Raw genomic sequence first — 14,374 nt, 5'->3', positions numbered from 1 at the left:
GGAGGACTGACTGGATGCATGAGTTAGGGTCCAATGACCCTCCTCACCCACTTCTTTTTTTTTGGGGGGGGGATGTCAACAAGAAGCCCAGTCATGATATTTTGAAAACAGACACTGATTGTCTTAAGAAGATGACAGCTGTTTGGCAGGATAGTTTAACAGAAACAGACCTCTCAATCACTGTGCTGAGCAATTTCTACTACCAAGTAGTTACAGAATGCTAACAGCGCTTTTATTGTTTATTAAAGCAAGCCTGAAATCAGCAAGGGGTTCTGAGACTTTATGTAAATCTCTTAGCTCAGCTTAGTTTTGTCATTTGGGGATGCATTTTTAAAGACCCCCGTAATGTTCTAAGTGTGTGGTCATGTTTAAGCATAAGTCAGGCTTCTTCTAAGGATATTGCAGCAGATTTTCTTAAAGGCAAGTTTTTAGAGGAACATCTGCTTATGCTCAATTCCAGTCATGGAAGAAGACGAATTGGAGGCGACATTTATTTTACTTAGACCCTAACCATGGCTCTTACTAATATGTGTGTGAGAGAGAAAGACAGGGCGGGAAGTCGAAAGAAATCAAGCACACTAACCCGTTTAGGTGCAGTGTCCCGGTAAAGCCCCGCCTGGTTTATATTAGTATTGTTGCAGATCCCCTAGAATCAGGAAGGGAGAATCGTTTTGCTGTTGTACCGTTCACGAGGTACACAATTTCTTCGGTTCTAGAGTGCACAGTTCCCTTAAGCGACTTAGTAACTGACTTGACAAAGCTTGTACCACCTACACAGACTGAGCGTCAGAGTAACTCCTCTTTCCCGTTCCCCCGCCCCTCTCCCGGCAGACAGGGCTTGCCACGTCATGCGACTCATTGGCACCACCAATCAGCTCCGCTCTGAGATATTCAAATCAGCAGCGCGGCAGTTGTGCAGACCCGAGCACCAGGCTAAGGTTCCAGCTACAGCGCTCTTTCCGCCGCCTTTATGGACTCTGCCTGGCACTGACAGCATGGAGGATCAGGGTGCTCCTCTTGGACCTTACCGGGCCACCAAGCTGGTAAGAGCGTGGACGATCGCTGGAGGACAGGGACCAGGAACCTAGGTCTCCTGAAGGACAAAGAGATCCTGGGGACCTGGGTATACGTGGGATTTAGGTTTCCTGAGGGGCCTCAGAGATACTGGATTCTTGATGAGCCAGAGATCTGCTACCCTGAGGGACACGAGGAGCCCAGATTTCTGAGAACGGTACTAAGGGACACTGATTAGTAACGGCACTGAGTTGCACTCCACTCTGGTCTCTCTCAGCTTCAGATCCAAAGTGCAGTGCCCCAAAGCTGCACAATTTTCTGGCTCTGCAGGACAGCTGCACAGGTGTCTTCCTTTCCCTGATTCACAAATACGATTGTTAGTCACTTTTCATGTGTTATTTGCTGCCTCCCTGAATTAGAGATTAAAGTTTCAAATTAGAAGTTCAGGCATGGCAGTTTGACCTGTTGGCTCTATAAAATTTATTGTAGGACATGTATGCTAAGTAGCACTAGAAAAGAACTTTTGAAGCTAAACCCAGAGTACTTTTAGTAACCTCTGAGGGTTGTCACCAGGGCTGTGCAGTTGGATTTTCTATCCTGTAAAGTAGTATGCTTCTGGTTATGTGGCATGAAGAGATTCACCTAACCTCGTATTCCACACTGGCGAAACGGGCTTGTAAGACATGTCCTATGAGAATGTGTGGTAGTCTATAGAATGACACGCAACTTATCCTCTCACAAATGCCTGTTCTACTTCACCAGTGTGGAAACCAAGGTTCAAAGAAAGGACTCTCCTGAAGACACATAAATGGTAAATGGAAGAACTAAAAATTCACCTCTGTCTGGCATGGTGATCTTGACATATATTCTACTGCTCAGCAAGTAGTTGGTGGTTATGTTTATCAGTATAAAGGACAGAATTTAGTGCTGTTAGGTACCTTAATGATGTAATCTTGCCACATTAAAAATTTACTATCTTAGGTGAAAGTAATACAAGCACACTTTTAAAAAAATTCACCAAATACTTACAAATACTTTACATAAAGACTTTTTTTATATTACCACATGGTAAATACTAGTATAAAAACATTGAGGTACAGAGAAGAAAAGAACAAATATTCATAAACAAGAAGTAAAGCTTAAACAAATCTTAAATGTTTCACTCTGGGACTTTATAAACACCCTGCATTTCAAAACTGTTCTGTGCTGTCTTTACGTTCAGAGTCACATGTCACTTTAGCAGTTCAACAAAGTTTCTTGAATGTAAGTAATAGAGAGGTGTGGGAAGAAAAGAAATGCAGTTCATTTCTAATTATTTACTTTTTCTATTAAAAAGTGATATATTCATTGTATACCACCACTTTTATATTTTAGTGCTAATATCTCAAATCTAGACATTTGACTGAGGGTAGTTCAGAAAACAAATACTTTTTAATGCATAGGTTAATTAAATGTGCAATGGCTTCATTTATTTTATCTATATCTATATCTATCTGTCTATATATATATGTATATATATATCCTATGTTCCATTTATTTATTTGTTTTGAGACAAGTCTTACTATGTGGCCCTGGGTGTCCTGGTACTCACCATGAAGGACAGGCTGGTTTTGAACTCACAGAGATCCAATAGCCTTTGCCACCATGACCAGAACTACAGGGATTTTCATAAGAGATACTATACTAAATGCCAGGCATTAAAAGCACTTTGCCATTATAACTGTTACATGCCAGAAGTTTTATTTGACTAGTACAATTATTGAGTACAGATTCTAGACAGAATTGGTTAAACCTGGTCTTTTGTTGCTATTGCTTCTTCATTTGTTTGTTTGGATTTGGGGGTAACTTATGGCATCCGTTCTACGTTTAATTTGGGAACAGGATTTCACTAAGTTTTGCAGGTTGTTTTTTTAACTCATTCTACATCCCATCTAAGACCTGAACATAATAAACTTCATGCCCTCAGCCTCTGAAATTGCAGGCCGGCACTGCCAGACCCATCTAAACCTGGATTTGAATGCTTATGTTAATCATTTAGATTAACATGCAACCTGTGGGCTGTGACCCCTTTGGGGGTCATATATCAGATATACTGCATACCAGATATTTGCATTAAAATTACAGTTATGAAGTGGCAACAAAATAATTTTATTGTTGGGATTCACCTCATGAGGAACTGTGTTAATTAGGAAGGTTGAGAACCATTATTTAGATATATGATCTTGGTCTGGCTGTCCATCTGTGCTTCCTTTTTCTTATATGAAAAATGAAATAATAGTAACTTCATAAGACTATGAGATTTACAATTAAATAATGAATATGAAGCATAATATTAATGTTAATTAAAGTAAAAATCCTAACAGAAAATGTTTATCAGGGACTAAGAAACAGGTGCATTACAGTTCTTTTCATTCCTGAGTTTCCTAAGTGAAATACCCAATGAATGTATAGTAAAAAAGCCTATTACAAAGAAAATATTATTTTGGCATTAGAATTAATAATAAATTAGTGAGATATAAGATTTTATGTAGCACAGATAAGATGATTTCTTCAAGAATATTTACAGTATAATCAGTCATGAAATAAAGAATTTTCTTTGTCTAATAATTTTCTTTATTTCTTTTGGTTATTTTGAGATAGGAACTCACGCAGTCAAAATTAGCCTAGAACTGGCTACATACCCTTTGTATGATGTTTTTTGAACGGTATTTTTCTTCTCTTCACAGTGGAATGAAGTAACCACATCTTTTCGAGTAGGAATGCCTTTAAGAAAACATAGACAACATTTAAAAAAATATAACAATTGTTTCACTGCAGAAGAAGCAGTAGATTGGCTTTATGATCTATTAAGAAATAATAGTAATTTTGGTCCTGAAGTTACAAGACAACAGACTGTTCAACTATTAAGAAAATTTCTTAAGAATCATGTGATTGAAGATATCAAAGGTAGATGGGGATCGGAAAACCTTGATGACAACAATCAACTATTCAGGTACTGAATAGATGTGTAATTATAAAATCTAATTAGTTCTGCTCCCAGCATTTTACTTAAGAGAAATAGTCTTCCCTGGTAAAGAGCCCCCAAAACAGTCATTCAATACCAAATGGTCATCCCTGAAATCATATGCATACAAGTAACTTCATATGAACTGAGCAGGAAGCATTGATCTATTTAGAATATTCATATACAATATATATGTGAATTTGGGAGAGTAAGGAGGGGTACAAGGAAAGTGTTGGAGGGAGGAAAGAGAAGGGTGAAATCATGTAATTATGTTTTAATTTCAAGAATGAAAAATTAAACACAAATAAGAAAAAACCTGAAATTACATTGAAATTGTAGCTTCACATTTGTTATGTTTTTGCAGCAATAGCAGCTTCTTTCAGAGAAATAGTGATTTTTTTTAAAGAAAGGTATTGTTGATCTTTCTTTCCACTTTCATTGAAAATAGACTTTTTTTTCATATAATATGCTCTAAGTAAGGTTTCCTCTCTCCCATTCCCACCCAGATTCACAAACTTTATTCTCTTCTTAGAAAACAAAATATATCTAAAGAATAGTAATAAAATAAAATAAGATAAATGAACAAATAATTTAAAATATGATAAAACAGCCAAACAAGAAAAAGTACAGGAAACCCCTATGTTTGCTGAGACGTACACATTCACACACCCAGGAATCCCACTGAAACCAAAATTGGAAGTGATAATATATATGCAAAGGACTTGTAATGTAGAAAAACAAAACAATGTCTTGACTTAACATTATGAGACAAAGAAACTCCAAAGATGTGGTTGAATTTGCTTTGTGTTTGTTATCTGCTGCTGGGCATGGATCCTACCCTTAAGAGTGTTCTGTTTTCCCAGGGAGGCCCTTTTGGAGAAAACTTAAGTTTTCATTTTCAAGTGGTTATCAATTGGAAATAGCTTCTGTGTTAGGAATGGGTATGTTTCTACTCTTCTTTTCAGCTCTAGGACCGTCCGATGCAGGCATGTTTAGATTCCGTGTGTTTTGTCAGTCTTTGTGAATCCATGTGCCAATACTGCTGTATCTAGAAGGCCTTGACTGCTTGCTGTCTTCGAGCCCCTGTGTCTCTTAGACTCTTCACCTTCCCTTCTTTGGAATTCCCTGAGCCCTGAGGGGTGGGATTTGGTGAAGACCTTCTATTTATGACTGTGTCTTCCAAGGTCTCTCGCTCTTTGCATAATATTTGGCTGTGTGAGTCTCTGTATTTATTCCTATCTGCTGCAGGAGGAAGCTTCTCTGGTAATAGTTAAGCTTGGCACTGATGTTTGAGTATAACAGAAAGTCATTAGAAGACATTTTATTGCTACATTTGTTTTGTTTGTTTTTTTGTTTTAAAACAGTAGTTTTTGGGGTTTTCCTATGTCCCTGGCTTATCTAGTCTCAAATTTTTGTTGATTACTCCCACAAGTTTTGTGCCTCCATCGCACTAGCATACCTTGTAGGGAGGACACAGAGTAGATGAAAGGGTGATGTAGGATGTCTTTCTGTATGCTGTGACTATGTGTTTCTCTTATTGGTTGATGAATAAAGCTGTTTCAGGCAGTGACCTGTAAGAATATACCTAGGCAGGAAATTGAAACAATGATAGGGAGAGAGAAAAGTTAGAAGAAGGGAGATACCACCTACCCGCTGGGGAAGTTGAAATGCCAGGACATCTTGTTAAGTCACAACCAGGTGGTGATACATAGATTAATAGAAATTTATAATAGAGAGCTATCCAGTAAGACACCTAAGCCATTGGCTAAGCAATTGTAACTGATATTAAGCCTCAGAGTGGTTATTTCATAAGCAGCTGTGGGGACCCGGTGGTCAGAGAGGAACCAGTCAAGTGGGATTTGCAGAATGGAGAAAAATCTCCATCTACAAGAGGGTTTGTGTCTAGGTTGGTGTTTACATTTCTCTTTAGACATTGTGCAGAGTACTAACGATGCTAGAACATGGAAGTGAAGGATCTATGTAAGCATCAGCTTAACTTCTCCATGTTCTAATGAGTTGTGTAGGTGTTGTCTTTTGTTTTATTGATCTTGGCCAGTTTGATTGATATTAGATGAAATCTCAAAGTAATTTTGATTTGTGCTTTCCTGATGACTAAGGATATTGAACATTTCTTTGATTGCTTCTCAGCTATTTGAGTTTCTTCTATTGAGAATTCTCTGAGTAAATCTGTACCCATTTTTTAATTGGGTTATCTATTTTCTTGACATCTAGTATTTTGAGTTTTTTTTTATATATTTTGGATATTAACTCTCTATCCAATGTGTAGTTGGTCAAAATCTTCTCCCATTCTATAGCCCACTGCTATGTCAGAATAATGGTGATCTTTGCTATACAGAAGTTTTTCAGTTTTATGAGCTCCTATTTACTGATTATTGCTCATAATGCCTATGTTATTGATGTTCTCTTCAAAAGAAGTTTCTTGTGTCAGTGAGTTCAAGACTGTTCCCTGCTTTCTCTTCTATGAGATTCAGTGTATCTGGCCTTATGTTGATGTCTTTGGTGGTTTTGAAGTTGAGTTTTGTGCAGTGTAATTAGTATGAATTTATTTGGATTTTTCTACATGCCATTCAATTTAACCACCACCATTTTTTTTTAAGATGTCCTATTTGTGGAAGTAAAAGCCAAATAAACCTTTTCCTCCCCAACTTGCTTTCTGGTCATGGTGTTTCATCGCAGCAATAGAAATCTTAACTACGATGGTTCCTTTGTGCTTGATGTTTAGATGTTAACAATTCTAATGTCCTTTTGGTGGATTTTTTATTTGATGTCCTTCCATATCACTTCTGATTAGTTTTGGTTTAAAGTCTATTTTGTTGGATATTAAAACAACTACGCCAGCATCCTTGGAATATTTTTTTTCTTTCCGTTTACCCTGAGGTGATAGCTATCCTTAATGGTAAAGAGTATTTTATGCATTTAGCAGAAAAACTAGATTCTGTTTTTGAATCCATTGTTTTGGTTTGTTTGTTTGTTTATTTTATTCCAGAATTGACTCCACTGATGTTGCATTATCAATGAGCAGTATCTATTTATTCCCCTATTTTGTTGTCAAGGAGTGTCTTCCCCTACCACCTCCTTTTAATTTGCTGGTCTAATATTCGTTCTTCATGTTTTCTTGGGTATGGTTAGAGTCTTCAGTTGGAGGTTTTCCTTCCAGTGCCTTCTATAGGGCTTAATTAGTAAATAGACACTGCTTGAATTTGGTTTTATCATGGAATGTCTTTTTCCACCTGATGTAATAGAAAGTTTTGCATGGTATAATAATCTGGGCTGAAATTTGTGGACTCCTAGAATTTTGAAAACATTTTTCTAGATCTTTCTGGCTTTTGTAGTCTCCACTGAAAAGTCAGGTGTTATTCTTATAGGTCTGCTTTTATATAATTGGTTTTTTCTTTAGTGGTTCTTAAAATTCTTTGTTTGTTCCATACATTTCGTGTTTTTATTATTATGTGATACTAGGAATTTCTTTTCTGATGCAATCTATTTGATATTCTCTATCCTTCTTGTACCTTGCTTGGTAGGTCGTCTTTTGGTTGGGAAAATTTTCCTGTACTATTCTTTTTAAAATATTTTCTGTTCCTTTGACCTGGGTTTCTTTTTCTTCCTCTGTTCCTATTATTCTTCAACTTGATCCTTTTATGATGTCTTAGATTTCTTGAATGCTTTGTGCTTGAATTTTCTTAAACTTAACATTTTATATGACCATGGTATCCATTTCTTTTTTACTTCAACAACTGAGATTCTCTCTTCTATCTATTATATTTTGTTGGTGAGGCCTATGAATGAATGAATGAATTGCTCAATTTGAGTGTCTAAATTTTTTTATTTCCATTTGCCCCTCAGTTTGGATTTTTATTATTGATTCTATTTCTACTTGCAAATCTTCAATTGTTTTCTTAATTTCATTCCACTGTTTCATGTTTTCATAGATTTTTTTAAAGGACATTTATTTCTTTTTTAAGAACCTCTTACATATATTCATAAAAGACTATTTTAAAGTCCTTTTCTTGTGCCTTTTTTTTTTTTTTTACATTTCTCAGGGCCTACTGTAGTATGATTGCTTGGATTTAGTAGAGATATATTGACATATTACTTTGGCTATTTTGATTCTGTTTTTATGCTGGGTCTAGGCATCTGGGATTTGGGATCATTTTAATTCTAGGTGCTAATATCTGGTCTTTTCTTTAATGGGTGGAAATTCTATTCCTTGGTTTCTGTTACTCTCTTTGTTTCTTAGAATGTGATTTGCCTGATAGGGACTGCTCCTGAAATCCAGCCAGGTGTGGCCACTGATGGTTCTGGTTAGAATGTGTTTTATTGGTATTGGGAGCTAACACGTAGAGATAGAGATGTGCTAGAAATGAAGAATGCTGAAGGGAACCACAGTAGGAATATAAACATGGTTTATCACCAGTATCTGCTTAGTCTTGTGGAAATTGGGGCAGAGAAGAATGAGAGGCATAGCAGGTGACCTGCTACAGAGCTGGAAATGAGGCTGGGAGGTTGAATTTAAAGGACAGGAGGTAGAGTGAAGATCTGAAGATTGCCTACCTGCTTTCCTGGCTTACATACTTCCCAGGGAGTGGCTATGGACGTGGGAGACTGAGACACAGGAATGGGGTAGAGAGGGCAGGTGTAGGGGAAGATAGTCATGATCTTCTGGAAATGGGAGCAGAGAGGAAGGGGAGATGGCAGTAGGTGGTCTACTACAGAGTTCAAGATTATTAGACTGTGGGATTAGATTTAGATGAGAGGCAGAGTGAAGGTCTAGAGATTGCCTAGTATTGCTGCTCTTAAGTAATTAAAACTATGTAGAAAAACTGTATGGTTGAAAGTTGTGAGCTACAAAGTTCATAATTTTGAGTGTTAAGTAGTGTACTATAAAGCAGGAAGTTGGAAGGATACCATATACTAGTGTTTGTGCGTGTTATGAAAGTCAGAACGTTTCAATGATGTTATTATTGACATTAAATTTCATAAATCCTCTAATTCCAAAACAAATTCATGCATCCTTGCCTTTAAATGATATATAATTATTATAATAACATGTAATAAAATGGTAGAGTATTTTATGTAACAAAATCAGTGCTGGCATTTGGTAGAGTGCTTGTCATGAATGTTCTCTATGTCCAAGACCCTGGGTTTGGTCCACCACAGCGCTTCATTTTAATGTATTTATTTTAAGTTTTTGGAGACAGGGTGTCTCTGTAGCTTTCGGTGCCTGTCCTGGAACTAGCTCTTATAGACCAGGTTGGTCTCGAACTCACAGAGATCCATCTGCCTCTGCCTGCTGAGTTCCTGGATTAAAGGTGTGCACCACTACCACCTGGCTTGTTGCTTCATTTCTAAACTGCCACCTTTAAGCCTATAAACCTCATGTCACAATCACTGAAGTTTAGATTTTTACCTAAGAATCCTTTCAAAATCTATAAACCTATGAGTTTATGACTTATTTGGGTTGAACCATAAATGACAGGTTCTAATTAAAAATTATTTTTACACTGAAAATAAAGAGCTCTTAATCAATTTTATTTATCTATTATTTCACTCATAATTTCAAATATTTTCTTCATTATTGTTAAACACTTTCAATATAATATATACCCGAGAGAGAGAGAGAGAGAGAGAGAGAGAGAGAGAGAGAGGGAGGAGACACGTAACAAGAAATCAACCACAGGATATAGAAACTGCTTAATTATTTGTGTACATCCCAGTTTAGTATCTAAGAAAGCTGAGCAAGGATTCATTAAGCCCTATTTGCAAATGAAAATGCTGAGACCCTACTTCAACAAATGTTGTTTTATCTTTCTGAAAGTTTTTTCTCCTTAAAGCACTGTATACACTTATCATACTAATTAATAAACTTCCAAATATCTTCTGATCTTAGCTCCATCTTGTACTATATCATAGCCTAGCAGAAAAGCAGAAGGAGAAGGAATGCAGAGGCAAACATGAAAGGTTCTTATGTTTTGGGAATAGTATTTGAGTCATGCTGGAACCAGAACTCCCTCAAAAGAAGCATTAATCTATCTTAAAAACCCAACCACCCTGGTATCCCTTACCTAGGAATACAATTTCACCTGAGTTTCAGACAGGACAAAACACAATACCTTTGTATCAAAGGATTTTCAACATATAAGTGAATTCCAGTAACAAGCATATGAATAGTGTGTGGCACTCTTTCCCTAACTACAACAGCTTTGCAGTATGGGCCCTTTCCTCACTTTGACCTTGTTCCTTCAGTGTCTCATTCTGTGTCTTTACTTGCTTTCCTACCAGTATCAAACATCTCAAATAAATGTACCATAAGCTTTGGAGTCATTTTTTTTAAACTCCTACTAGGTATAAACTTAAATATAGCAAATTGAGAGACATTATTGTTAGTGTCCAGGCATCTGTGCTGGCCTGTCCTTAGGGTCCTCACAGAAGCCACTCAGAACCCCCGCTGTGCACATTGCTACTGTTCCCTTATAAATGGCAGGCTTTGTTCACTTCCCATCTTCTCTTCCGCCACTCTTGTCCTGGGGACTGATCTCTGCACCCCTCTGCCCCTCTTTGTCCCTTCCCTGTCCCCATTTTGTCCCTTTTCTCTTTCGATAAACCTCCCATGTGAACCCTGATGTATGGTGTGATGCTTTCCTGCCACTCCTCCAAAGAGGCAGGCCTTTGCACTTCTTTTCCTCCTCCCTTTTTATTCCCCTCCCCCAACAAACCCTCCATGTGAGCCCTGTCCTGTGATGGCATCTCTCTCTTGCTGTTTTTTTAAATTATAGCAACTATCACCTTTGACCTAAGTTTTTGTCCTTTTGTTTTGTTTTCAAACGAGTGACATTCTTCCCTACAGTTGTCTTCATTAGTCCCTTCTCCACTTTAAACATGGTGGAATTATTAAACTCTGTCATACTACCTAGTACTCTAATCTGTATATTTCTTTCTCCAATATGAATATCTTTATTAGATTTTTTTTCTTACTTGGATTTTAAAGTTGTATTTTATGTGTATGGATGTTTTTCCCAAATGTATGTCTATATACCAAGTGTGTGCAGAGATGATAAAAAGTAGAGGAAGGCACAGGATCCCCTTAGACTGTGAGCCACCGTCGGTCCTCTGGACATTCAACCAGTGCTTTTAACCACTGAGCCAGCCCACTTTACTGGAGTTTTTATAGCTCATCAACTAATCTCACTGCCTCTAGACTTCCAATGATTGTCTTAGTTAGGGTTTCTATTGCTATGATAAAATGTCATGACCAAAAGCAAGTTGGAAAGGAAAGAGTTTATTTGGCTTACACTTCAGCATTGCTGTTCAAGGAAGTCAGGACAAGATCTCAAACAGGGAAGGATCTCTGAGGCAGGAGCTGATGTAGAGGTCATGGAAGGGAGCTGCTTACTGGCTTGCCCAGCCTGCTTCCTTATACAATCCAGGACCACCATCCTGGGATGGCACCACACACCATGGACTGGGCCCTCTGCCACTGATCACTAATTGAAAAAATGCATTACAGCTGGGTCTCATGGAATCATTTTCTCATCTGAGGTCCCCTCCTCTCTGATGACTATAGCTTGTGTCAATTTGTTGCCACCCTTGCCTAATTATGATGTTTTTCTTAAAGTGATATACAAAACAATATTCTAGAGCTATTTACATGTAAGTATTACTTCTTCAACCGGACTAATCCTGATTGTAGCCCAGTACTGTATACAAGCAAAACTAAAATGTGCACAGCATTTTAAAGAAAGCAGGAAACCACTAAAATACTTTAAATGTTTATTGGTAATATTGACTTATGTAGAATCTTCATTACTTGATAATGTAATTAAATCAATTTCTTTGTGTGACTTTTCAAATGTACTCTAAAAGTTTATTTTTTATCATATCCTATTTCACTCCATATTATTTTTAAACCAGATTTCCTGCAACTTCTCCACTTAAAACTCTTCCACAAAAACATACAGAAATCAGGAGAACAAGCAAAGAGTACTTTTCCAAAGATAAAGACAGTATTTTTAAATTGCGAAACTTATCTCGTAAAACTCCTAAGAAGCATGGATTACGTTTCTCTCAGGTAAAATATCCTTTCACTAACCAGTAGTTTAAATAGCATTGTCATATGTTTCATAATAAGATTGTTAAAAGTAAAAGATGCTTTAATATTTGAAGACAATCTTGTAATCCCTTACATTAAAATCTTTTTTAAAAAATGTGTGAATGCATTTGGAAACTACAAAAGCAGTGCTGAATTCAGTAATGAGTTTAAAAAGGAAAAGGACTGCTCTAATTTAATATTTTGTCATTTGTTATTTCTATTTGGTGTATTAATTAGATTTTCACCACTGTGATAAACACCTGAGAATCGATCTCCAAGTAAGCAAGTTAAACCTTAGATTTCAGAAGTTTCAGTTCATATTCTCTAGTCTCTGTTATTTTTGGTCTTATGACAAGGGACTGCAATCATAATAAGAGCATGGAAGGGAGGGAGCTACTTACAGAAATTAGAAGGTAAAAGAAGGAAAATTGCCTGGATTGGGGTACCAATAGCTAGCTGCTCCTAAAGACTGCTACCTGTGATTCTTTGCACCAGACCTTGCCTCTTAAAGGTTGCATCACCTAGTAAGCTCAGGTTAGAGACTGACTTCAATATGGGTTATTTGCAGTATACTCATTATTTAAACAATAGCTGCATAATTATATAATTCTTCAGTTTGTCTCTGTCACTACTCTTTTATAATGATAACCAAACTATAAAATACATAGATAAGCAGTTGATTTGGATGTGTTGGAAAAGGTGCAAAATTTAAAACCTTTGCTGTGTTTCCCATTTCTTTTGCACACTTTGTAACTCCATAGTACACTTTAACTAATAAAACCACAAGTATGAAAAACCCTGACTCAATAAATAAAGGGGAAATCCATCAAGGAAGACAGCAAATGTTAAATTCAGTCTGATACTCACAAGAAAGGAGGGAAAGGGGAAAGGAGGAAGGGGAGAGAGAGAGAGAGAACAAGTAAACAAAGAATCCTGTGTTTAAAGTGTTCCACTTTCCTTTTTGTAGAGACTGTTGTAAACAGAGACTGCTCATTCATTTTCCAGCCTCCTAGACCTGAACAATCACAGAAGAAACTATATTAATTGCATACTGGCTAATGAGCTCAGGCTTCTTATTAACTAACTCTTACACCTTAAATTAACCCATTTCTATTCATATGTGTATCGCCATAAGGCTGTGGCTTATCAGTAAGGGTCGGGGTCTGTCTCTTTCGTCAGCTGCATGGTCTCTGTCTGACTCCACCTACTCTCTCTATTTCTCTTCCAGTCTGGCTATATTCTGCCATGCCATAGGCCAAAGCACCTTTATTTATTAACCAATAAAAGCAACACATATAGAATGACATTTCACATCAGACTGTAACAAACCAAAACAATTTTTTTCTTAAGGAAAATATAGAAAACATAAATCATGAGAAGATAATCAATGAAGACCAAGAACACTCAGCTAACAAGAGAGAAATAAGCCAAGAAGATGTTGAAGAAGTTTGGAGATATATTATCATGACCTAGTAAGACAAAATTGAGCTGTAGTTAAGATTGTCAAGTATGTGGATTATTAATTTGATTTTTTTCATCCAAATCTTCAAATGAATAAAAACCTTATTTTTAAAAATTAGAGTTTTAATATGCTTGTATGTTTTTTAGTAATTGATTTTGGTACAGATCCAGTACACAAAGAAAAGTTTCATTTTTTTTAATTAAAGTCATCACTGTAGTTTGAGATTTTTGTTGGATTCCTCTGAATTTTGTTGAGTAAGAATATATATGTAAAAGTAAATAGTAAATATAATTCTTGAATTTTTGACAAGAGAAAGATAAAGTACTCTGGTGGCTTTGTTTGTTGCAAGTCATATTCACATTTATATTCTATTCCTTTATTTTATAAAGAAAAATTATTTATACTCTTCTTTTTAGTCTGCAAAGCATTTTAGGTGTATCATCCATAGAAGACCTCATAAACCCAGATGAAGTAATTCCTCAATATATAATGTACAACATGTCCAACACAAGTAAGCATGGAGTGGTTGTGTTACAAGACAAATCAGGTAGGTGTTTAGAAAAAAATGGGGGATATTTTTAAACTTGGTAACCAAAGTTGGCTTCAGAGGGCAATGTAGACACCCAGATATAGAAAATAGAATCCTTTCCAAGGCTACATTCTTTTAATTTTTAAAATTAAAGTTTTTTTTATTTTTATATTATTTATATTATTTTTTTAAAAAGATTTCCGCCTCCTCCCCGCCTCCCATTTCCCTCCCCCTCTCCCCTTTCCCCCCCCCCCCCCC

General features: G+C 36.6%; 1 protein-coding gene across 2 annotated transcripts in view; it reads left to right on the top strand.

Moving 5' to 3' along the window:
• The first annotated feature begins 896 nt into the window (after window positions 1-896).
• Window positions 897-14,374, top strand: part of Depdc1 (DEP domain containing 1) — a 30,192-nt gene continuing 16,714 nt past the window's right edge. For both annotated transcript variants that reach the window (XM_050149465.1, XM_050149464.1), the window contains exons 1-5: window positions 897-1,043; window positions 3,741-4,006; window positions 11,948-12,104; window positions 13,476-13,597; window positions 14,004-14,134. In XM_050149465.1, coding sequence (XP_050005422.1) covers window positions 996-1,043; window positions 3,741-4,006; window positions 11,948-12,104; window positions 13,476-13,597; window positions 14,004-14,134 — 724 coding nt within the window. In that variant the 5' untranslated portion in view covers window positions 897-995. The remainder of the gene's footprint in view (window positions 1,044-3,740; window positions 4,007-11,947; window positions 12,105-13,475; window positions 13,598-14,003; window positions 14,135-14,374) is intronic.

The sequence above is a fragment of the Alexandromys fortis genome, unplaced genomic scaffold (genome assembly GCF_014885135.2).
Source record: "Alexandromys fortis isolate MF-2015 unplaced genomic scaffold, M_Fortis_MF-2015_v1.1 scaffold_68, whole genome shotgun sequence".
Classification (NCBI taxonomy): Eukaryota; Metazoa; Chordata; class Mammalia; order Rodentia; family Cricetidae; genus Alexandromys; species Alexandromys fortis.
Note: the sequence above shows the minus strand (reverse complement) of the source record. Positions and strands in the feature narration are given on the sequence as shown.